Here is a 26,695-nt window from a genome sequence, read left to right as displayed (position 1 = left end):
TTTATTTCATGCAGTTAATTTGTTCGCATAGTAGACGTTTTATCTTTGAAAGATTGACCGTTGCTTTCTATATGTTTCAAGTGCATGTTCTATATGTTTCTATATGTTTTACATGCTTTAACAAAATCGCCACCATCGCCTCAAATAATATCGACAACGCAGTGATATGCTTTGTTCCAGAGCTCTTCGTCTTTTTATTTCATTGTGTCACGGCGAGACGAGAGATATATTTAGTCCCCACTAGAGAAGAAGCTGATAAACATAAAATACACAATAAAAAGTGCATGGTGAAATAACTTATTAAAATAACGTTTTAAGTTACAACTCGGTCGTTTAAAATATATTACGAGGTACAATCCATTCGAGATAAAAAAAATTAACTTCGTATATTATAGTTATTATTTACAAGTTTATATTAACATAAGTACAAGATAAAAAATGAATGAACATAAATTATTATTAAAATCCTTTACTTAACATAGCCTGTTTTTATTCGGAAAAAGTTCTTCCTATTAAAGCGTTTTAAAAAGTTTGCTTTTCACGATAGTTAGCTTAACAACTTAAGGATACAGAATTGTACACCCTCTCCTGAATTTCAAAATCTTCCAATCGTACTTGTAGGTTCTCTTTATTAACATTACAAAACGTTTTTCTTGTTCTTATACTTGATTCTCGACTTCTCAAGGTCATATATTGTGATACAAGTGTGCGTGTGTTTTTGTATTTGCCATATTCAAAGAAAATATTACTTCAGATAACAATTTAAAACATATTTCTCATCCAAAACACGAAAGCCTAAGACAGAGGTCAGAGATGCCATTAAAAGAGTTTCTAGAAATATGCGTCTATCTACCTCGGGTGCGCTACAGTAACCCTTGAACTTTTTGGTCTTTTCGATAGAACAGTATTTTGGCTGCCGTTATTGAAACTGTTGCTCAAAGATGTACGTTCGTCAAATGAATGAATAATAGTGTCTTGATAACTCGATGGTCCGGGACTAGGTAACGCCAATATAGGGCTTCTCATTGGAGCAGAATCCTAAAGTGGGTAAAAAAAATAGAAGGAGAATTATTACAGATACTGCATCAGCTTGAAGCAGCTGGTAAATAATGCTGCACCGAAAGAAAATAAGAGAGACTGAGAATGAGAAATTTTATAGCTGATTCATGAAAAACTGAGACAATCAGAACTAAGAAAATGTATAAGTAATAAAAGACATTGGTTAAAAATTGGAAACCTCAGGATTTACCTTCAACGAACAAAATACAGACCTGTGTTTCTTTATATCCAGTTAACAAGTTATTGTTTTTATCAATGTTTCCTTGTCGGTTGGCGCGTGACCAGCTGGCTTTCAATTCCATGTGATTTCGACGATCTAAAACATCAAGAAGGTATATACATCGAACGGTCAGTTTTGTTTCCCAATTAAATTCACATTAAAAGTACGAGGTAAACGTAAGACATATAAACAAGTATGGTAGCCCAGTTGTGTACCTTTATAAGGAACAAATCTTTCTCCACTTGTGATGCATATTGATTGGCCTCTGTGTAAGTTTTCCATTGTCAAGACCTAAAAACGTACAAATTATATTATCTCAACTAAAAACTTGCTGCAGCATGCCAAGTTAAAGAAAGATATTTTTGAATGTAGTTGAGATGAAAAGCTTACCTCGACCCCATCTACCGTAAATGCCCTTCTCGCACAATTGCTTAACGACAGTTTGCTGGAAGCGTTATCTAGAAGCTAAACATAACATAGTGTATTTTTATGGATTCTAGTTTTTCGCATTTATCTTTATAGAAACAGCCTTTTCTAATTCACGTCGGTACTCAGCAATTTTCGAGGCGAATGCCGACGTGTTAACAGAAAATCTTGATTCATGGCGGCAAACATTTTCGGATATATTAAATATTAATCACAAAATATTGCCGATGTGAACCTTGCACGAAAGGATAAATCAGAAGAATTATTTACTGTTTGCCTCGACGACTGGATCATGTTTCTCCAACTTGTTACAAAATACCTCTAATAAATACCTCTTGAAAATGACGTGCAAATATGACTTCGCTTCTCTCTGGATTTTCTCCATTTGGAAACACGTGCAACTTCAAAGCTTGTGGCAGTTGGTATAATTTCATCGTCTTCATTTTGTCTAATAATTTCGAAGTGGATGATTTTCTTACGTTTAATTCTTTTGCTCGGCTTTCTTGCTGTGACTTCACCTCCTTCAACTGCACCTAGTATGTAAGATCATTTCATTGCCTCATAAAAGCTTTTTTTTACGTTTACAATAGCGTTCTTATAAGCCGAGTTTGCATATAGCTATTTTAAAACATAAACCTCTAAAGGAGGATATAGGTAAGCCTTGACTTTCAAAATTGGCTACTATTTTAGAGATTTAAGAGTTTTTATATGTACCATTTTAATTAGAAAGGTAAAATGCTATTCAAAGCTAAGGTTGCTTTTTGACCTCAATTCTCCTTTAACTCAACAAAAATCTCGTAAACAAATAACCAAGGAAAAATAAGATGAAAACAAATGGAATGGCGATAGGATAAAAGCTTGCTTAGATTCTGTTCTTGGACTGATTTCAGCGAAATGTTGTAGAGATTTCCTTTAAAACCGGCTAGTAAAATAATAACGGCCAGATTGACTGTTAACATAACTCGAGTTATGACTATACAAGAAGAGTGACTAGGGGCAACAAGTGACAAAGAAAAAGGCGACAAGTGACTAAGGGCGACAATGTGGGTTTAAACTTTCAAGTAGGGCGTGGCTTATGCGCAACGTATATTGCAATATCTCACTTTAAACTTTTCAATTGATTCTTCCATTTTGTCTTCTGCAGCAGATGGAGATGCCCATGCTTTCGAAAGAACTGGTTTTACATGTAGCTTGGAATTTCTCCCAGACAAACGTCTTCCTGTAAGAATAATATTTATAGGTTAACTTTAATACGTTTACCAGATAACAAAAAAAAAATCAAACATTTAAGTACATTTATTAAACCACGAAAGTAATTGAGTTTGAGATCACAAAATACTTATTTAGTTTTATTATACATTCGTTCGTTGGTTTGTCTGCCTCCTGTTATTTCTTCGTATCAACTATCTCACTTCTTTTAAACAACTGAGAGGCCTTAAACCTTTCATACAGACGTCGTTTTACGAAGTAGCTTACCCTTAGCTTGACGTAATCGATGTTTTTCTAGTTCAAGATGGTTGGCTGCATCAGTTTTCTCTGAACGTTCATATTTGGCGAGAATATCTGCTTTTTCCACTTCTAAATACAAAAAAAATACGGTTGACTCTATATAATAATTGAAACGTCTTATTCGGTTGAACAAATTTGTCTGTCCCTTGAATCTACTACCCCTTTCAGTTTAAAAACAATTAACTCGAAAACTCGAAAATCTCAGTAGCTCAAACAAATTTGTCGGTCCCTTGGACAAATTTCACTCCATAACTCGAGCTTCTCCTGATCTCTTTCCTTCTTTAATAGAATTGGACTTCCTTGACAGAATTCAAGTATTCAAATATTTTGGTTCTATTCGAAAGACAAATGGTGCCCATAAAACGAGGTACAAAAATTTTGGAACAGGGATTGACAAATAAGGGAAAGCCATGGAAGTATGGTATACTGTTTTTATCAAACCTTGAAAACTCTATAGTTAGAACTTTTTTTAAGGTCCCGTGACAGTTTGAGTTATCGAGTGAGCTGTCAACTGCGTCATGGAGCCTACTAAAGTATGTTTGCGGTTACTCAAACACCTTATAGTTCAGAATAGAATGATTTTCGTTTCATAATCACTTTATTTTTACTAGAAACAGGTTACACAAACACATACTGGTATTTGAACGAAAGAAAATACGCTAATCTATAAATCTGATCTTACCATCCAGAGGAGTAAAGTTTTCTCCCAAAGACACCCAAACATCAACTGGAATGCGAACATCCAATTTCTCGATGATGATCTTTTCCCCAGTAATATCGTCAATTTCCTCGTCATTTTCAATTGATTTGTCCTATGCAAAAAGCTAAAAAATTATTTCGACATCCATTTCTTTCCGCTAATCTATTATCGGCACGGACAAAAGTGATAGCTTACTGGCTAACGGCGTGAAAAACAATAGGTTTGCAGTTAAGTCTACTGGTTATGGAAAATTTAATTCTTTTTGCTACATTTTTCATGGTAGAGCTTTATCTTGCTTTTTTAGCTATATACAAGCCTTAAATCTATTTATTTGGAGGTTGGTAGCTATCTTTCAGGACCAGAAGGTTCTTTTGTTTTTTGTTGTTGAATTATTCTAGCATAAATGCAGTACTTTCCGAAGTATAAAATGTGACATATATCTGACGTTATGGTAAAAAGCGAAAGTAGCTTAGCTAGCTAACAAGCTAGTTTGCGATACTAATTCTTCATTGCAAGGTCGGTGGGTAAAATTTTAATTATAATATATTCACATAGCAGTTTAACCCTAGTTTTACTAGCAAGCACCACGCTTTTTAACATTTTTTTCATTACAGGACAGTAAGCACGCCAACAATTATGACAAACCGATGACAAAGAATCAATTCTTGTGATTAAAGTACGACATACAACTTCAGGAACAATTTGAGAGACCAAAAATTTTTGAAAGGGATGATATCTGGGGGATTGACATCCTAGATAGTTGAATGCTAACATCACGTGAAATATTTGTGAGGAACTAACAATTAACATTCAAATTAAAAATGTTATGACAAGCTCCTTTAGTTGAAAATTTCCTTGGCATGTCCACAGGTTTAAACGGAGCATTTTGCCAAAAAAGTAATTTGATTTAATTTAGTCAAAATCTATTTTTATTAAAAAAGTCTTATCGCCCTTCTTTCTTGACATTCTTGAACACAGGAAATATGGCTAATACAAAAATGTTTTTATGTTAATTCAAGTCTAAAAACACACCATAAAATTTTATCCTAGTCGAATTATATTCTGATATTCACGAAATAAGCTCAGAAGATGCCGAGTCATAACACTAACGGTTAAACCAACAGAATTTTCGTCCATTCTTTAAAGGTTAAACTGATTGACAGATAAATTCTCACAGGAACTTCGTTCGTAGAATAGGCTGTGACCAATGGAAACAGTGCGAACCAGTTATTCAAGGATGCAAGACCTCAAGCTAGTTCTTCAATAATACTTATGTTTGCTTTACACAAATTGTTGTTGCTAGCCAATTATGTCTTTACAAAACTTTTTAATGTTTAATTAACAATATTAATTAGTGATAATTTCCTGGGTGTCTCTTGTCTTAACTAAATTTTGAAGTAAATTTAAATTGTACTCAAGCTCTTGTTTTCTAGAAAAACGAGTGCTAAGTATTGTTAGCTAGAGTTTCTAAACATTGGCCCTCTACCTTATGTGTTTCTCATGTAAAAAAAAAAAAATAAGGTTGGTTCCAGATGTAAAGGCAGTTAAAGGATAGAAATATGTAGCAGAAAAATATGTAAGAAAAATATAAAACAGGTGGGGGAAAAGTTATTTATACGTTCCATATGTACTTAGTATATAGCTAGTTTTTTTATATATGCGTGTTATAAAAAAATTGTTTCAAAAATTACATTCCTAAAAAAACGTCTGGGACGAGATTGAAAAATTTAAAGAGAAAAAACGAGAACCGAAAAAGGAACCATTAAATATACAGGGAAACACAAACGAAATTTCCAGGATTCTGCTAACAAAAACTTACCTGAAACGTTTCATTTATGTATGTAAGCTCGGGATAGTAAGGCTTTAACAACTGCTGCATATTTGTAATAAGTTCGCCATCCATGGTATACAAGCGACGAGCTGCTTTCGACAGATTCAGTTTTATCGTACACATATCTAGTATCTACAAAAATAAAAGAAATACATATTTTTTTGCACTTGTAGCAAAACATAGAAAATTTCAGACTGAAAAGAACTTTGATTGATAAATATATATTAATATGTATGATAAAGAAGTAAAAACATTTCTAGGCACTGTTCAAATAAAAGGGAGTCAGAACTGGAGGCTAACTGAGAAATATAGAACACAGCTCTTCACCTGCGAGATCATATTTCCTATCACAAGCACTCCTTCGCTTTTTCTATCGCCGTTTCTATGAGCTAACACTCTAACAGCCGGGTTACTCTGTGTCAACGTCATTTCACTCGCTATCACTCGAATACTTGACTCGTGACGTAAACGATAGAGCTGCATTTCCCAAACAGCTAATGTTGACTCGCATTCCAAACTGGATAAATCTACTTTGCCATTCAAACATTGAAAAGCACCGACCATTTTCAGTTTGTGTTTACGCGCTGAATGAAATAAAGAAGATATTGTTATTATTATTATTATTACTTTTATGGTGTGATGTTTTTGGTTTAGGAAAATATAAATCTCAATATTTCTCTAGAGTTGAGTATAGGCACCTGCTTACAGGACCAATAAAAACGTATGCTTTCTTGCTATTTGCCTTAATGGTAATAAATTTTGCGGGTATATAATTAAATATTATTATTATATTATACATAATTAAATATTATTTGCGAATGATCGTTTTTAAAACAATTTGGGGACATTAATTTTCGCGAATGACATTATAATGTTATACTATATTTTAGCAAATGTTTCAAATTTTACAATTGCGTTCTAGACAGTTTTTGCACAAAATTTTATCAGGTTGATCAAAAGAAAGAAGAAAATTCTTTCAGTTTATACTTGTTTCGAGTAGAATCTGCAAGCGAGGTTTTCTCACGTTTTTTAACTCCCCCAAAAACCTTCTATCAGTCAATTCCAACAGGTGCAAATCTAAGAAGTTAGACGCGTTAAGAAATAGAGTATGCGCAGGAGTGCCCGGGTTTTATTCATCACTAAAGTTGAGAGAACGTCCTGTGAACGAAGTTGTAAAAAGCAAATCGGAAATCTTTTCAATTACTGTGCGTCTTTTGAATTAAATTTAGTCTTTCAAAAAAGTTTTGAATTTGATTTTTTTTAATCGTCATGGTTTTTTCATGCGAACATAAAAGGAAAAGTTCGCGAACTTTGTAAAAAACCAACATAACTCCTTGAAAAAGTTTATGCCAAAAAAAATTTCAAATCGCGAAACTTTTAACTTGCCCTTTAAAGTATGATACCACGGCTGACGTTTTTACTACTTCAAGTTATAGAAGAAAAATATGATTACACGTAGCAGCAATGAAACATGTTGAATTCCAAACTACATTACCTTCTCCCATAGCGCAAGAAAACTCGATAAATTCGTTAAGAGTCTCCAGTTTCTGTTTCCCACGGATATTTTTACCACATGCGTCACAAAAATAAAGCTTCGATGTTTTCCCATCTTCCGTTTGTTGCTTCCAGCAAAATCCCTGACAAACAAAAAGATCAACTTAAACTATATGCCCAGGTTGTAATCCAACGTTCTCTGTAGTCGGTAAACAGCTTTTTCCAAATTAAAATTTATCCCAAATTTCCCGATTTATAACGGGAGCTAATTATATTCACTACAAAATATGGGACTTATAGTCATTTTATGCAAGTTGTGAAGGAATAAGTTTCAATAATACCTAACACTACCGAAATGAAATTCCCATTTGGGATTGAGCGGCCCTTGAAATGGATGAAAGTAGAAAGACAATGTAACAGTATGGCGAAATTAGATAACATGAAAGCAGTACATGGTCAACATTTAAGGAAATGAAAATTAGCAAACACAGATACTAAAATTTGCAATTAATGAAGTCAATACGAGAATATTAAATAAAATTCTACGTTAACAATTGGTAAATTAAGATCTGAATTAATAACATAGTCTGCCCAAACTGTGCTTAAGCCTGTACTTCAAATTGCTCTATTTTAAGACAAATTGATTCCGATAAGCAATGAAAGAGAGGTCCGACGAGCCTCTTCTTCGCACTGATTTCACGTTGGTATTTTAACCAAAAACAGTACAACTAACAAAAAACATACATACCGGCTGGTAAACTTGCGTTTCATTGAACACTGAGTATGTACAAATACCGGCTTTGTTTGCTGCAGTCAAATCTGAACAATGGAAAAAGTTAAAATATTTTTGACAAAACCACCTAATGCATGTGAAAGAATTCACTTAAAATATAAGCAGATGCGCCTGCTAAATTAGAGGTGTAAAATTACTTGCAGGAAAAAACTTTACCAAAACATTCAATAAAAAGTAACCTCCCTCTCACACCAAAAAAAATGTTCCAGCTTGAAACTAACTAACTAACTGACCCATATTTACGTCATCTGTTGCAAATGCATGAATATATCCAGTAGCTTGATCAAAATAGAACAACTGATTGGAATTTCCATTCATCATTCTCTTTTTCACTGAAAGCATCAATTTAGCACCATAATAACTTCTTTCAACTGCGTCTTCGTCAGTCTTTCGAAATGGTGTGGACACTGCGAACACGCGATTGGGATTGGCTTTTAAACAAATCGTTCTAAAAATTGCAATAAAAAATCTTTGGCGGTCGCCAATCGAGACAATATGTTGGCCAACCTTTTAGCCAACATTTAGTACGATTTGACATACTCTGTCCATATATTCATTTATTTTGTTTGAACAGGGACATTCAAACGGGTGGGAAAGGATTCGACAAGACGGTTGAAATTTTTGTCAAAATGATGGATACAGGATATACCGACGTTGGCCAACATTTATTAAAAAGTTAATAAATGCTGGGCAAAATTTTTTTTAATATTTTTTTCTTTGCCAACATGTTGCCAGCTACCGCAATTCGAGACAGCATGCTGGCCAACAAATTTTGTCCCGATTTGCAACTCCCTTAATGCTCACAGAACATGTCTGTCTGCGTCTGCGACTCGAAGTATACTTCTTCAAAACTCAGGTATTTTTAAATCAATTATAATTATAATCGTTATAATCGGACCTATAATAACTCCAATGCAACTTTTTAAAAAATTTAGTGACGTGGTAGGTGAGTCAAAATGTACCAAGTTTCCTTCTAGCTAGCTTTGCTGAGGGTAGCCACAACGTTGTATGCTATAGACCATTTCGGAGATTATGCGCCATTATGGATTTTCGAAGCCCGGTGGTGCAAGTTTAACATTTTGGACTTCACGTTTTATTCCCTAACGGACGTGCTGGCGGCAGGACAGTTTTGCTTTTTGTTATCTGTTTTTATGTTTGTGATACTAATTTTATGATATATATTTTGAAAAATACTTTTATTATGCACTTATTTGTACTTTTAATTTCTTTTTTTACAATAAAGGCAACTTAATATATCCTAAAAATCTTTAAACTAGATAGCTAGCTAGAGGTCTCCCAAAAATGCTTTTAGGACACTGTACTGTAGCTAGCTATAAGGCTGTAATTAGTAATTAATGCTTGGTTAAAGGTAATTTCATTTTATATTTAGATATTTAAAATTGTGTATTATAAAGATATTGGCATTGGATTTTAAACTTGGATTTTTAGAGAGAAATTTTTGATTTTGGAAATACTTTACTGGATTTGGACTTGAACTTTGTTTTTGGATTTGTAAAGAAATGTTTAGGTTGTAATATTTGTAAAGATCTAGAGAGTTATAATCCATTGTCAAAATACTTGTCAAAACTCTAAAATGTTATCTATTCCTAAAGTAAAACTTAAGCTCGCAAAATAATCTGGCTTCTTCTCTATAATGGGTGTAAAAATTTTCAATACACTGCCCATAGAGATACGGTGAACAGGTTCAGTCGCAAAATTTTAGGAATAGAGTCAGTAGTCATTGTAATTGCAAATAATTTTTATTATTTTGATATTTTTATAATTTTGTTTTTCGATGATAATTACACTAATCGTATGTTGGTCCCTTGATTCGTCTACCTAAACACTCCTATCTGAAGTCTTGGTATTAGAAAGAATACCTGTCTCTCTTCCCTGCTTTTGCTATTGCCCTATAATTTTTTTGTACGCTTCTCTTATTGAAAAATATCAAAAAGGGAGAAATGATGAGTTTAGTTTACAGACTAAAGTGTTATTCAATTTTTTGTTTTTCTATGTTATTTGTTTCAGTCACAATGTATATTTTACATGATTTTTTGTTATATATACGTATGTCTTTATCGGTTTCTTTATCAGGACACGCAATTATAGCAGTAATTTATTACTAAAGTGTAAATCTTTATGATGAATAAATAAATTACTCTCTGAAGCTCGTTTGAATTATTGGCATAATAAGTTCCATAGCAGAAAAAGCTCTGGCGATTAACTCAACTATTACTCAGTCCACAAGAAGTCAGTCGGCTGCCTCACGCTAAGTTCTAAAAAATCCTTATACGTTGTAAGAGCTGACAAGAAGTCAGCCAGCTGCCTCACGCTGATTTCTAAAAAATCCTTATACGTTGTAAGAGCTGACAAGAAGTCAGTCAGCTGCCTCGCACTAAGTTCTAAAAAATCCTTATACGTTGTAAGAGCTGACAAGTCAGTCAGCTGCCTCACACTAAGTTCTAAAAAATCCTCATACGTTGTAAGCGGCATAATTCGATCGTATAAATATGTTTAAAGTTGATTAAATATATCACTTCAGCGTTAAAATAATAATAAAAGATACTCAGTATCCCTACGTCCTACACGTGTATTTTAATTGCTATTTCTAATTAATTAATAGATGAAATCAATACGCTTAAATGAATGTTGTCTGGTGCTATCCCCTGTTACTTAGATAAAAACATTACGAAGACCTAGGTACGCTAAGAGTGTATACAAAACTCGTTTCTTTTTGTGTGTTTTAAGAGAGTTTTCCACTACGGCATATAGGGTTCAAAGTTCAGCTTGCACCACCGGGCTTCGAAAATCCATAATGGCGCATAATCTCCGAAATGGTCTATTATTTTAGGCTATCTCTAGGAACAAAAGAGGTTATTATCCTACACCTGGATAACGTTGAAAACATAACTAACACATTTTATTACTTTATTTCGCTTGTTAAAGTAAAGTCAGGTAAAAAACAAGCTACAGATGAGTGATGAGACTTGTACTGCGAACTTGACACAGGTGACAGTTTATGGGTAATGTGGGTAAATTTTTGAGGTTTGCGGTCACACTCTTATATCGTAGCTGATAAACACTAATATCGCCAAAGCTTTAGCTATGATGGATATTTTATGTATGATATAGTGGATAGACTATGTGCTTAAGTGTTTAGTAACATCTGATATCCTTTGACAACTGATTTAACAACACCATGAATTAAATGGTGTTTATAATGCCGGGTATTAACCCTATTCATATTGTGTCGTGAAATATGAAAATTGGGTTCAGCTTAATTACTATTTGGTCTAAAAAGATACCGAGAAGCTAATTTGGTCTGATATTTTCTTAGCATTGTCCACTGGCTTTGAAGAAATCATCTTGCTAAACAAATTGAACCTATTTCTTTGTTATTTAATCAAAATCCATTATTTTCTTTGTAAGTCTTATTACATTTCCTTAAAATGTCTTTATTCTGAAACTCAGGAAGCCGGAGGAAAGAAAGAGGTCCACGCATCCCTGTATCAGCTGTCAAGTCAATAATCCTGTTTTTACTAAAGTTATTGCACCTTTGATATTCACAAAAATGGGCCTTGGGATTCAGCCATGACAAAATGGACCACTATGGTTTAACTGACAGGGTTTTTGTCTGTGTTTTATATACATGTTGACCACTTTACTTATGTTTAAGAGAACTTTCATAAAAAAGCAATAAATCGAATTGGTGCGAAGACGTATATCCTGTAGTTTTACATCTAGTGTGGTTTTAGCTATAGCAATGACAGGTTAGAGAATAACAGAAATTAAAAAGTTTCACAGTTCTGTTTGAGTGACAATTGAGTGCTTATCAAATTGTCATATAAATTCTGGAGAAAGCTATCAAATATCTAGTCTTTTTAGACATATTAGACACAAATATACAGTCTTTTTAGACATATTTAAGACTTATCAAACTAACCCGTCGGTGCAGAGCAGCCATCTTTGGTTGGCATCTTCATACTTTTTACGACATATCAATAAATAATCGTAAACATTATTCTGCAAAATAAAAAAACAAGAGAAGTTACAGAAACAGGAAAGACATTTAAGTATAAACATAACTACCAATACAGGTAAATGTGCTACACATAGAAACTTGAAGCTACATGCTTGTCTTCTAATTAAATAAAATTATATCATTGAAAAACAGTGAGAATCTCGAGTATCTACTGGTAAGAAAAGAACATTACCAACAATGGTGTTGTTCTACTTACCTCGCTACCTTGCACCCCTATCACCAAGTTTGGGTTAGATTGTAAATAAATAAATTCATCAGAGTACACCCATTTGTAGGAGAATTGCTCTTGCACAGTAGTATGGGGACCAAATAATGCATCTCTGTGGCTTATAGAACTTCTGAAAAAAAGTAGATGGCTTCATTATAGCTTAATTAAAAAAAGAAACAAGCATTTGTTATTGCATAGACAGGTTCTGCGCCTACCACTTTTAAACATTTTTTTTTTGCGATATGGCTATGATAATGAGTGAGTTTTTATATCTATTCATTTATGCTTAGAAAACTCGCAATACAACTATATTTCACAAAGGGGAATCATTCTGTAATGTTTGGGCACATGATTAACCTGATTTCCTGAATTTTTTGTATTTACTCAAAAATTGAAAAAATCTTTTTTTCAGACGATTTTTGGCATTATTTTCATGCGTAATATGTAAAAAAAAGCAGAAAACATGTTGAACAACTTTTATGGCTTTCAGAAACTTCAACAGAATTATAGAACCATCAGCCTCTGTTGTGTCATATATTCACAATACCCAGATAGTAATGCTGTTGTTGTTAGGTGTGTGCACGCATTCTGAAAAACAACAGACCACAGTGATCTACTAAAATCGAAGAAATCCATTGAAAAAAGAAAACTTTCGTTAAAGATTGGTGACACTTGTTATAGAAACTCCATTAAGGAGTAGCAATAATGACGTAACAATATAACTTCTCTTTTGTTAGGTTGTAAGTAATAAAATCGTATATTTTGTATATCATTATTTTAAAGAACGTTTTAACTATTTTGCCTTCATCTGTTAACTTAATTAAGGCGTATATTACACAAAAAAGCACTTATATGATGCATTTTTGCTTGATAACATATTTGTATTACATTGGATCAATATGAACAATTTCCTAACATTTTCAGGAAATTAAACTTGTTGATTGATGTGCTTTTGTTCTGCGTATACGTATGCTCAGACTGAAGGTGCTCTCTCGTAGTCGACTTGTATAACCGTGTCACATTGTAACAGGAAGGAATCTGGAGGTTTAAATATTTAATAAACTATGAAGTTAATTTTTTGTATGTTAAATGAATAACAATAACAACAATGTTAATGCAAAATATGTTAATGCAAATATAAAAAAAACAACCAGAAAACCATATGTAATACAAGTTCTGAATAATTTAGCAAAATAAGTCTACACTATATCTTAAGGGAAAAATTGTTTGAAGAAGCAGAATTAAGTCTAGCCTTACAAGCACATTTTTATTGAAAATTAAGAATTGTGAATTGGTAAACTCAAATACCTATCATTTTGCTTATACAATGGAATCTCTCTATCTCGAACTTCTCTCTATCTCGAACTAAAGTCTCGGTCCCTTCGGAAATTTCCCTAAGGTATTTTCCTTTTTTTTATCCCGAACTTTCTCTATCTCGAACAAATCTTTTGGTCCCTTGCGAGTTCGAGATAGAGGGATTCCACTGTATTGTTGTTAAGCAAAATTTTATTCTTAATCTACTGGAAAAATACAAAGAAGATGGCAGTTACGTAAAGGCGAAATAAAGTGTTTCAGAAAGCAGAATCTAAATTTGCAGATACAAGGCAACTCTGCAAGCATAAATACTGCATGCTTTTCTTCTTCACACATGCACAATGTTTTGTTCTGTTCTTACCTCAATTCTGTATCACTGTGAGATAAGTTGAGAGATAATTCATTTTGTTTTAAATGTGATCGTTGATGAGCAGTGAGATTGTCTTCCGCTTCTTTATCTCCAAAAACTTCATTTCTATAAAAATATAGAGGAAATATTACTACACAACTGTCCTGTGTTAAAAGGTAAATGGTAAAATTTGTACTGACATGTTAACAAAACTTCTTGATTTACATTGGAAAACTGTTGACAACTTTTAATACAAACTTAATTTTGTCTTTTAAATGTTGTTCTCGGAGTAGGTGATTGCGAAAACGCAAGTTAAACACAAGTTTGCCGAAGTGAAGCAGTAAAGCATGACATGAAGAAAAAGTACATTACAAACCCTTTTGATTCAGCTTCGAATATTTCATTCTCCTGTTCTTCAGTATTTTCCATTTCTGTTAATTCTTCATATGGATGGTCCATTAAACATAACTTTTTTCCATCACTCAAAACATCACCGTCAACTTTGGCAATAAAACCTGGACATTATTAAAAAAAAGAATAGGTTAATGATACACTGACAACAGATGGAGAAATTTAGCTGTAATAAACAAATGTAAAACCTGCTTGTTTCTTTAGATCAACATAATTTCTAATCTTTGCCACATCAGCAGCCAAACTAGCCAGTAATAATCTCTTTTGATTTTCAGCATACGACACGGAGGGGTTATTCCAGTTTTCACCACATGAAACATATACTAACTCATTTTTTTCTAAACTTCCTAAGGACTTTACTTCCTTTCCATCTGAAGTAAACAACCGCCTTGCAGCAAATGGCAGGTTTAATGCATCTGTACATCTTTCCAAAAACTATAAACACAATAACATAGAATAAAAATCCAAACTTTTCTGTAAGAATAAACAGCACAGTTTGTACATAGCTTAGATATTATGTGTACCTGATAAAGTTCTATATCACTTGGTGTTAATCGAACAGTTCCTTCCACACTAAAAGTGATGTAAAATTTAAAAAGCATCTTATTGGGTAAAATATTCAACAATCCAGTCAAAGCCTTTTGGTATAGGTTCGCTGACAGCTTTGCTCACGAAACTTTCCAATATTTTTTGGGGTTTCTAACAAAAATTCTTAGGCATATGAAAAGAAAAGTGTCCTAGTCAAAATTACTTTTGTGGAAAGAAATGATTACGGAAAATATGTATTTCCACATAGTTTCCAAGCTTCAAAGGGAAGACGATGGTTCTGCCACTCTATTTCCTGCGTTCATTATAGGATTCTTTTCATTGAAGTCTTGCTGTCCTGTTGTCTTGTCATTTGCTCATCGATATACGAAAAAATGCCTTTTACAAACGCTAGTCATGTACATCTCAATAAAAATAAATAAAGAAATAGACTGTACCTTTTCGAACTAGTAAAAGCAACTCTGATATCTTTCTTTAACTGAACAACAAGAAAAGAAAAATACGTTAATGTTTAAAGAAAAAAATTCATGATGACTTAGATAACAGTTTTCTTAATCCTTTTTTTTACTTGTATATTTGCTAAACATTTTTTTATAAATAATTTCGGTAAAGAAAATATTCTAATCCAAATAAATCTCCTTAATCATTTATCAAAGTATATGGTCTAATACATTACTTTAATCAGAACTTCAAGTTTTACACATACTAAGAAGATACTTCCATTGATTTAATTACCGATTTTATATCAGGCCCAATAATTTTCAATGCTCGTGATGCATCTGTTTCACCATTGCGAAGAACCAATAATTTAGCAGGTACATCTAGATGTAAAACGTGTAAAATTTAATATGTGCAAGAAAATAACTAATAGAAGAAAAGCATGGAAAATGACATCACCAGTTTTCGCAGCCTTAAAAATTTCCTCTTCTGAATTCTTCGTGACTTTCCATTTTAATTTTGGAGCACCATATGTAAGGAAACCTTCCACAACCTCCTAAAATGTAATACAATAAAATATAAAGATAATATGAAATACAAATATCTTTTTTTACTGATAAAGTAACAAGGAACTGGGTCAACCTACCCGGTCTGGAACAGATGGGTTGATAACATCAAGCTTTTAAACCCTAATATCTCTTCAATTATTCGTCAAAATCAACGTAGCAGTGAAAAAATTTGGGAAAAATAATTTTAGTGTATCACATTGTCATACTTCAAATAGATCTCTCTCACTGTTTTTGTGTCTAGGTTGATTTTTTCACTGGCTTATCAACTTGTTTTACTTTAAAAAATACCAGCACAACAAAAATACCATACCTCCACAAATGTATTTGTTTGGTCAACTGGCCAGAAAAGATTTTGCCTGGACCATTTCTCAGATATGTTGGAATGCACAGGGTTAAGTGTTTTCAGTGCCCATCTAAAGAATTTTGAAATTAGTACACATTTTATTAACAGCTACATCTAAAACATAAATGGCTATTAAATATTCATAGATTTTCTAATGGTCTATTTTACTTTTTTGTGTGCAGCTTTTAGTTGTTTTCTATAAACTAAAATCCAGGTTTAAATGGAACCCGTATAAAATGATGTTGGACTTTTTTCGCTTTTTCAAGCTCTTTTCGTTCTCAAGATATATTTACATTTAAAGAATTTCGGATTTAATTATGCTGCATAAACTATGATGTCATATTTAAATAATAGCAAATTTTCTGTCTACATTTTCTGTCATCAGTAATTTTAGACCTGATAAAGGAAGTGCATTTAAACTTTATCAATGCATAGATATGATAAGGTGAATTGCTTTTTTTGCTAAAATGACACTTGTTTTTGCTCGTCCCAGGCCTGGTCTATTTTTTTTCAATGACCCAATAACTCAGCAAGCCTTACAAGAATAATTTAGTATTAATAATGTGCACACTATCTTAACTAATTAGTCCTTATCGATGTCTTATAGGTGAATATGGGTGAATTTAAGTAAGTCTTAGAGTAAGGTTTTTTGAATGAAATTTAAACTTTTTATGGAAATTTCAATTCCTTAATAACGGTATTAAATTTCTTATTAAACTTATTAACGCAAATAATTTATTCATGGTATTAATTTTGTGCACCTGAACCGTAGTTAGGGAAAATTAAATTAAATATCATAGGTATAGAATGTTATGTGAGTAAGTATTATAATGAAGTATAAAGGTATCTTCGAAACACAAATTTACGAAGACACAAAAAATGACAAAAAAGTCTTATCGATGACAAAACTGTTATTACGCCATTTGGGGACAATGAAACAATGTAGATTGAAAATAAAATTTATTCTGGTGTCAAAATCAAAACATGTATCTTTTACCACTTCCTTACAACAGGCCTTTTTTATACATCATTGACATTAAAACACACATTTCATGCACATTAATTTTGTGTGAAAAAGACTTATTTCGCAGCTTATCTGCGCAAAAATTAATCACCACCTGTAAATTGTAAATTAATACAACTACAACAACATATTTTTTGCAGAAATTTTTTCCGTGACTCAGGGGTCTAAAAATTGCAAATTGGCGAAAGAAATCTTTGGGAAGTGAAACTAAAAGTTGTATTTTGCAGAAGAATTCAGAAGAATCCAGGTTATACTGAAAATTAGACAACAATTTTTATATATATTGTGTGTCAAACTAAGTTTTAGAAAATGTCGGAACATGTCAATTAATTTTCACAAATGAGAATTTTTAATTTATTTTGCAGAACAAATTTTTACAAATCAGGAACTATTGGTAAATTTTGCAGAATTTATTTTTGCAAGTTAGGTAAAATTCGTGCTCTTCTTGCAAAGAAACCTAAATTCTGTAAACAAAAATTTTATTATTTCCTTTTCTCAAATTGTCACGGTTAAAACAAACATGTTTAGAGTTACTACTAAAAGATATTCACAAGGTTTTATAGGCCATCCATATTCAGCTAACCTTGTGATATCCAAAAACGCGCAGCAAAGTTGAATATCACAGAGAAAGACTGAAAAACTAGTCCAATAATGGACATCTAAAATTATTGGTTTGATATATTTTTTCAGATGTATGGTAATGTCAGCTATCACCTTAGCAAATAATACTAGCTACAGAGCAACAGTTACATACTTCTGCGTGGAGGCCAACATGTGCTTTTCAGGAAAGCGTGGCATAACAACTAGCGATATATTTTGACCACCATAAACATTTTCTACATTCTCAAACAGCTTTTTATCTTCTTCCATATCTTCGTTCATCTTTACAGACTCTTCTTCTTGATCCCTTATTTCATTTTCATCTTTTTTGTTCTTCTCCTTGTTTACTTTATCATTATCGTCATCGTTTTCATCGCCACTGTTTTCATCAGAAAAACTGTGATGCTCAGTTACGACGACACCGTTTCTTTGATTGTTTGTAATATCCCATTGTTGGTCAGACTTACCATGATTGTTCTCGTCAGTTTTAAGTTTGTTTAATGAAAACCCAGACACAGCAGTTAGGACATAACCAGGATTAACTAAAAAATAATAACAACACAGTTAAAACATACCAAGTCAACAGGACATTATACCCATCTGGGATTAATTCATGTAGATAGGTGTGTTATTAAACCTCAATATGCTAAATGCTTCATATTAAAATTAAATAAGAGGTCAGAAATTTGTGTGAAATAATGCCAAATGGCAACTACGGTTTCATACACAAGTTATACCTATTGATTGGATGTACCCATCTGTTGTAAACATCCACACACAGTTGTAATTGTCTTTTTCTGGCTTCGCTTGACAGCTGACAACAGCACCGTCTAATAATTCTTCTTCGCCATCGTCACTGAGTGTCATTTGGACACTCTGATCTAATATCCCAAGGACAAGACCTTTAAAGTGTTTATTAAGAATAAGGCCATCCTATAAAAATAAGGCAGGTAATAAATGGAAGGTGTATACACAATCTTGTCATTCTAGCGCATGTGATCACACTTACACACCCCGACTGACACTTGAAACAGAATTGCGTCTGCTGCTTTCAGGTTTTGACTAAACATGAAAAATCTGATATTGCTTGTGCAAAAGTTTATTTTTAGACTGGAATTGCAGCACGACTGAATAAACAAAACTCAGGACATAAATAGGGTAATTTAAAAATAAAAATCACACACCTAAACGACTTAACACAAATTGGGGAATGCAATGTGCTGCACACCCAGCCTTTTCTTTATTGACTGTTAATAGATTATACTTTTATTATACTCGTAGTAATTGTAACACACACTTTATTTGTCTTGTAAAGAAATAATGCTGCAATTCTGTTAGATATTTTTTTTTACATGACAAGCCTTCTACAATAAAATTTTTTTTAAATTCACTGACATAACTTATAACAAATAAATTTTATGATTTCTTTGAACTTTCTCAGGCCTTCACATGAAATTAAAACCACCATTAAAAATATCCAGTAGCACAGTATTTTCTGGTTCAGTTAACCAGATAAAAATTACTGTAACTTTTATTATAAAAAAAACCTTCATTCATAGAAGTTTTAGTTTTAAAAGGGGATGCAAATCATTAAAGCTCATACCTTAGTTATATACCACTGCTGTAGGAAGCTTCCCCATATATCTCCCTCATTCTCGTGTCCTTTTGTGATAAAAGAAAGTTCAGGGTACATTACAAGACTATGGTTTTCCTTTGATTGCAAGTACGTAGCCGCATCAGTTATGCACGTTTCACTGCATTGTTGAAAATATGCAAGTTTTTCTTTGTTTGTCATTTCTATCTTCATTTCCTGCATCTCACATTGTGAAGGAAGGGAAGAACAAATGTTCCATAACTTTGCTTTTGTTTGGTTTTGATCTCCACCTAACCACATATCTTTCTGAGTTATTTCCTTTAATCCCCATAAGTTAACTACTTTTATTTTTTCCAACATTATAGTCAGTACAGGGTCTAAAAATAGAATGTATTTTAATACATAAAGACTGGAAGCCAATAGAAAAGAATTTCTCCGCAGATAAGCCCACTCACATATAGGCCCATCAATGTATAATGGTTTTCCTTATCGATATTTGAGGCCTGCCCATAGGCCCACCCTCATATAGGTCCATCCACATATAAGGGCATGTCTTTTTAAGTTTTGTCAGAAAATATGCCTGCCTTCTGAGCAGAAAAATGTTTACATTTAGAAACACTTGCGCAGAATGACTGTGATTTATCAAACAGTCAGCTGAACTAGTGCATACCACCCATTGCTTAAAATTTCATATAAAAATCAGTCATAATAACAATGGCAAAAAATTGTTAAGGAACTCATGAACATACATTCAATTGGTAAAAAACTTTCACCCAGCGATAACCAAACTTCATTGCCATGCTCCAGTGTATCAAAATCTGTTACTTCCGTTCCATTTAATAAATAAGCCTTCTTGACAAAACTTCGTTTAGAAAGGACACCAAATAATCTCATGACTTCTTCATTTGAATTTAACACGTCAAAAAATCGTTCCATAACTTCTGCTTTAGTTTTTGCACCCTTTTTAAGGTCTTTAGTATTAAAAAACAATTTAACAGGCACAGTAACATTCAGGGGAGTGCCATTAGCATATAATTTCAATCGGATACCAGATGTCCCTACTAATCTACTATGAGAGTCAATTTCGGTAATGTGTTTGAATTTGTATGATGATGAGGACATTGCTTCTTCTTTATCATGTAACTTTTTGATTTTCTTCAAGTAACCGTGGAGTTTGGGCAAAGCATCCTGCAGTTCATCGATAACTTGATTTTCCTAAACACAAAAAAGCATTGAAGACTTCCATATTCTGTATTAATTGCACAATAATCTGTAACATTAAAAAATAAATTTAAAAAAAATATGTGCTGTTGAAAGAAGTTGTATAAAAACTAAAGTAAGCAAAAGTCTAAGAACAATAAAAACAGACTTACTTCAGACAGCTCGGTTTCAATTTCTAACTTTGAATAAAATATGTGAAGTTCATCACTATTTAACTGAGCCTCCAACTAAAGACAAATTAGGTGAATAATAAGCATTTCTTAAGAAAATGCACATGCCAAAAAATTCAATTGGAATAAAAGATTACCCAAACAAATGTTTGACTTAAATTACCTGTTGTGCATATTCTTCAGAGCTTTTTATTCTGTCCTTAGTATTTGCGATCATTGTGAAAAGAAAGCTGTATGCACCAGTAGGACTAAACAGTTCCCCTTTTGTTACCCACAACGGTCCTAGTACAGTACCAGATGAGGGCTGCAATACTTTATCCAAGCAAGGAACTAAAGAGAGTGTTAATGACTTGTCAAACGTAGAAGAAGCAAAAATTACTATTCTGTTAATAAACATTTAAAGGAGTAAATATTTGTCAACAATTAAATCACAGGATTATGAATGGTGCTTTTTGATGTTTTTAGAAACTTGTGATATTAAAATACTGTTAAGTACTCAATACAGCAAACTCACTATAACAATTTTAGTAATTTTTAATTCTTTCAAAATGTTATCCACCACTGAGAAAACGTTAAAGAAAGGAAGAATTTCAACATACATCTGGCCACCATGTGAATATATGTCAAAAAACCTTTTCTAAGTCAAAATATTGTTTGACATTTTAATCCCCAACTTTTAAGTAGAAATAATTTCAAGCATCTAAAAACCCCACTTTTTAGTGCTTTTAAGGGAAAACAGACTTAATACAAAATTCTGTTCTTAATTTAAAGATACATTTTAAATGTGATTCAACGAAATGGAAACACAAAAATATTCCAATTAAAACCGCTGCTGTAAATGTTGCAAGTTTTGGACACATTAAAAATATTTATTTTAGCTAATCTTTATATGTTATCATGAACATAGTCCTACAATAATATTTAAAAAGAATTCCAGTTTGCAACAAAATTATAGTTTTGAGAACATTTCAACACTACTTGACTGTGCTTTTGTCAAATCTAACTCTAGTTAGAATTCTTATTTATAAGTGTTCTATATATTTCCTCACAAAAGTATTCACATATTTGTGTACCTTGTGAAAACATTTCAACAGGTTTACCACTCCAATCATACAATGTACGAGCGCCAGAACTCAGACCTAATTTTGTAGTACAATCTTGCAAGAACTAAAAATAAAGCAATAAAGTTTACAACTTCTGTAGGTAGTAGCTACAAGAAACTGTGAGTGACAGTCAGGGTTTAGAACATTGGCTTCGTGTTCCTGCCAACACAAAACACTCTGTTTTCTAATCTGGAACGCACAATATAAACAGGGTGAAACCAGAAATTGCACTTGCTAGCCACATAATTGATACTGTATTCCCTCTAATAACAGTAGATGTTCTTATTAAAATTTTTCGAAATTTAAAGGGGGAATTATTAGACCCTCTGTGTTTAAAAAAAGAAAGAAAGGTATATATATTTTTTTATTTTTTAAAAATTGATTTGATTGCGCTTTTTTTTTAATCGACTATACAAAATTTACAGGACGAGATTAGGACGAAAGTTGTTGTCTATATTTTTATTTATTAATTCTAGTACCCTTATTAATGGACCCAGGTGCTTATTCAAGACTGGAGGGGCTTATAAAATTATTCTGGAACTTAGAAGGCAGTTATTAAAGGGAGAGCACTTAAAAGAGGAGATGCTAAAAAGATGAAATGCTGTAACTTAAAAAAAAATAATCTCTTAAACAGAATTAATATGATCCACGTTATTGTTTACAAAATAAAGTTTTCTTTTCATACCTGATCAAATCTATTAGCTATAATTTCAACACCACCAAAACTTTCTCCATTTTTAAACACTAATACTCTTCTCTTTTGTGAATCAACCAATTCCATCATTCTATTTGATATTGAGGAAGCCAAGCGTTTCGGTTTCTTGTTATTAACAGGCATCATTATACCACTCATTGTCCAAAACGATGCTTTGCGTAGTTTTTCTCGCTCTGAACGCAAACAAGTTTTAATAATTACTAAAAGAGCCATAGATATTTACATATTCCTTGCATGGAATTTTGCATCAAAAGTACTTACATAAGTAGTGATATTAAAGAACTAACAAAAAAATCATAAAACAAAATCATAAAACAAAGTTTATCTACCTATCTACTCTCAATAAAACCAGAATAGATGAGTTAAACTTTGTTTTTTTTACTCCAGTGTAATAGAATTAAATTACTCTGTATGATTAGTATAGAAAGAACCGTTGTTCGCAGATATTCAATTTTTAATACCAAAAAATTTGGTCCATGAGAATAAAAACATAACATATACCTTGCAGAGACAAGTATGGATCTTTAAAAGGTTCACCCATTGAAATATAAACTTCACAATCTTTGTGTAGTTGTTTCGGATGAACTACAAGCGTACCATCACCTAGAAATAATTTCCTTCCAGCTGAAGTCAACCCAAGTTTGCTTGTACACTCAGCAAGTAGCTATATTATAGAATAAGAAAAAACATAAATTAAATATCATATCATATAAGTAAAGTAAGCAAGTAATTTTATAATAAAAACCTGCATGGGCAACTGTAGAGACCACCTGGGTCTAAAATTGGACCAATTAAAGCTTAGTTAATTTACACGTTTGGAAACCAACAATACTAACGTTACCAAAAAACTTGAACCTTAATATTATTAAATTCTATTTCTGTAACTACTATTTTTTTTATTAAATAGATTTTTCCATGGGTCAACAGACTAGTCTATTATATTTTTTCTCCAGTTCAGGTAGAAGAAGCTGAAAAAACGTCTAAATGTCTAATTTAGTTAAGGTTACGTTAACATAAATAAATTTAACTAACATCAAAATATTTAAAAAAGATTATTACAGTCATTGCATTGTGCTTAAAACTTTGAGGCTAAATAACTTAAAAACAGAGTGGTCGTGTCAGTTTTTCTTCACTGTGCAGGTTACTAGAGACAACCTGGGACCAAAATTGGCCAATTTCTCCAAAGCTGAGTGACACACCCAAATGCCAAAGACATCATCAAGAAACCTTTAAATACTAATATCTCCATGACTGTTTGTCGAAAGTACATGATTCTACATATTATATTGATCAGTGTTTTAAAGTCTACACAATAGAAGTTACGGCTAAATCAATTTAATAAAAACTTTTTACTGAGATTGTACAGGTATTTGCTGACGTCAGGTGTTTATCAGGTATTTATCTAACTATTTGCTGAAATTAAGCAATATGGTATCACACAGCTTTAACTATTCAAAAAACATGTGAAAAACAAAGAACAATTTTTGTGTTTATCAGGTGTTTATCCAACTACTTGCTGAAATTACCCAAATGGTATGACACAGCTGCAATTAATCAAAAAAAGAACAACTTTTATATTTAAAAATGTAAAAAAAAGAATTAACTCTGCCTCCCCTCGTTCAATTTTGTTTCATATTGCAGGATCATCTACCCTTTCCTAAGACAAGCATACTATCGAATTACATTTGGAAATTCTTTCTTTTTAATTCCTGGTAATAAGTATTTACCTGTGACAGGTCAGAAGCAGTAACTCGTGCTGTTCTTTCTCTTGAACCATTTATAAATGCCTGTACACAAAGTATATGTTGCTTTTTTCTGTAGACAGCTTTAGTATTACTGCGAAAAGAGCACGAAGACATCATTGATGCTGAAAATAATAAAATTAATCAATGAAAACTTTCTTTTTAAATTTCCTCATGTTGATATCTCAAAGTTGAGTGATTACAAATTATGGTAAATAGACAGCATGTCAACGTTTCTCCATTGCCATGATGCTAATTATACACATCCATACCTGAATATGAACCATTTAAATCATCAAAAGCCGTCCAACTTCCAGTACTTAAAAAAAAAATAATAATAATTCATTTACATATGCCCAGTACTTGTACACTCCAAATGTTAAAAGAACTGTTTTAAAATTTTAAACAATAACAAAACTTCAAAATATGTTATGAAATTTAACATAATTAAAATATATAGTTAAAAACCTGTTAAAAGAAATTTCAGGTTGCAAAAATATTGCCAATCAACTGAACCAACATTCGTTTACTTAATGGGAAAGAAGTTCAAAAAAGAGGAAATAGAGTGTAAAAACACTTGCTAATAGAAAATTCAATTTGTCTACAGAGTAATATTTTTACCCTAATTTGTAAACAGGTGCTGATGTTGGTCTTTTACGTTTAGGAGGATGAGGCACAAGATTCTTTGAAGATTTTCTTGAAAACGACCTGCCAGAAGCTGGTCGATTGGAAATCAGTTTGGCAGAGGACGGTCTACTGAGTGCAACGTCTGAAGATGAATCATGTTGCAAGTGTGCCTTATAAGGTGATCGGAGGTGCTCACTATGATAAAAAATAATTAAATACAGTAGCTCAAGTAAGAAGGGCAATGTTTTTGTAAATCACGCATTGTCATTGGTTAAATCATGTACATGTTCGGTTAACCATGCAACGTGATTGGTTAAAATGTCACAGCAGGTGATATTCTTTAATAGTTGACAGTTTTAAATTAATGGAAGCATGGAATGTAAACTAACATGGAGTTCACAAATGTAACAGAAGGGAATAGTAAAAGTAGCTTTAGTTACCGCGACAGTTAATAACACGATTATATTTATACTTTGGTTTGAACCTTGTTATTATCATAAGGAACACGTGGCTAATAATATGGTTTCTATATTCTGCTTTTACTGTTCTATACTTTCTTTTGCATAATTCAACAAACTTAAGTAATTTTTGTACTGATGTCTGTCACGTATGGGTCTGACAAGCTTGGGCAATACTTTAACGTTAGTCAGAATTCTCTGGTATTGCCCTGATAAACTGTTTTTTATGGTTTGCATTAACCCAGAAACTGCTTAGCTTAGCTTGGATATTTTTGTGTTCATTTTTGTATTTTTTTATTTTCCTAGTCCTGTTTTGCGATATCAATACAGAATACAAAGTACAAAACTAATAAAGTTAATCATACATGCCTGCTAGAATGTCTTTTTTTATTTTTACTTTTACCAACGGCAAAGCCCTCTAAGTATCTTGCAATGATCACATCTTGGCTAAGAATCCCTTGTGAGTTAGGATCTGATGACATGGTCAAATTTACTGAAGGCTTTCCACCGCGAAGTTGTAGTTTTTTTGTAGTACTCATGCTTGCTCAAGTTGGATTTTAATGCTAAAAATATTCTTTGTTTTAGGATTTTCTTAAAAGAAAAAAAGTGAATTTATTAAAAAGAATATGAACATAATTAGTACACCTAATGGAATCGGATAGAGCTACAAGCTATGCAACAACATTCATCCTTCCCTTATCACATGTAGAAGTCATAATACTCATATATTGCACACACAAATAATCCAGTCAAGATACAGCATGAAAATTATTAAGGAAATCAAATTGATAACAATTTAATTTCAGAGAGGTGGAACAAAAAATAAACCAAGTATAACACAAAAGTCTGCTTTTTACTTCTGTCAGTTTCAAAATACATCCAACATAACAACAAACTCTTAACTCTCACAGACCTTTAATAATTATTAATAATTAATACACATACTTGAGAACAAAAATACATTGTTAGTAGCAACATGGAAACAATAATTAATATCTAATAAGATAACAGATGTAATGGTACTGACATCAAAAATAAAAAAAAACTCAGACTTTCTAAATGAGATTATATGATCAAGCATGTGTTAGGTACATAAGGAAATTTAAAGAAAGTATATTTTTATGGCTAATAAAATAAAATAAATTAAATTTTTTTACAATTTTGTCATTAGTCTCTAGGACAATACATT

At 32.3% G+C, this 26,695-nt stretch overlaps 1 protein-coding gene across 1 annotated transcript; it reads right to left on the bottom strand.

Annotated features, from left to right (window-relative positions):
- Positions 1-272: 272 nt before the first annotated feature.
- LOC130662551 (doublecortin domain-containing protein 1-like) lies at positions 273-25,242 on the bottom strand. The gene is made up of 35 exons (XM_057461443.1): positions 25,043-25,242; positions 24,694-24,740; positions 24,407-24,546; positions 23,181-23,343; positions 22,650-22,852; positions 21,935-22,028; positions 21,025-21,191; positions 20,844-20,918; positions 20,220-20,685; positions 19,480-19,847; positions 18,614-18,809; positions 18,031-18,418; positions 16,220-16,322; positions 15,800-15,896; positions 15,638-15,723; positions 15,340-15,380; positions 14,881-14,929; positions 14,545-14,791; positions 14,322-14,460; positions 13,958-14,071; positions 12,271-12,412; positions 11,976-12,055; positions 8,266-8,480; positions 7,988-8,058; positions 7,241-7,382; positions 6,073-6,329; positions 5,734-5,877; positions 3,897-4,026; positions 3,182-3,283; positions 2,809-2,924; positions 2,038-2,238; positions 1,670-1,744; positions 1,495-1,570; positions 1,272-1,375; positions 273-1,038 (listed from the first exon to the last, which is right to left on the bottom strand). The coding sequence occupies exons 3-35, from the start codon at positions 24,539-24,541 to the stop codon at positions 850-852; spliced, it is 5,175 nt and encodes a 1,724-aa protein (XP_057317426.1). The 5' UTR covers positions 24,542-24,546; positions 24,694-24,740; positions 25,043-25,242; the 3' UTR covers positions 273-849.
- Between the last annotated feature and the right edge of the window lie 1,453 nt (positions 25,243-26,695).

This window comes from Hydractinia symbiolongicarpus, chromosome 10, assembly GCF_029227915.1.
Source record: "Hydractinia symbiolongicarpus strain clone_291-10 chromosome 10, HSymV2.1, whole genome shotgun sequence".
Lineage (NCBI taxonomy): Eukaryota > Metazoa > Cnidaria > Hydrozoa > Anthoathecata > Hydractiniidae > Hydractinia > Hydractinia symbiolongicarpus.
Note: the sequence above shows the minus strand (reverse complement) of the source record. Positions and strands in the feature narration are given on the sequence as shown.

Bases quoted from the DNA above. Each gene is read 5' to 3' on its own strand.
- LOC130662551 (XM_057461443.1), bottom strand. From the start codon at position 24,541: ATGATGTCTTCGTGCTCTTTTCGCAGTAATACTAAAGCTGTCTACAGA. The intron at 20,919-21,024 runs GTAATTTAAGTC...ATTTGTCTTTAG, and splicing joins CTGAAGAATATGCACAACAG to TTGGAGGCTCAGTTAAATAG. The intron at 2,239-2,808 runs GTGAGATATTGC...CTTACATACTAG, and splicing joins AATCAATTGAAAAGTTTAAA to GTGCAGTTGAAGGAGGTGAA.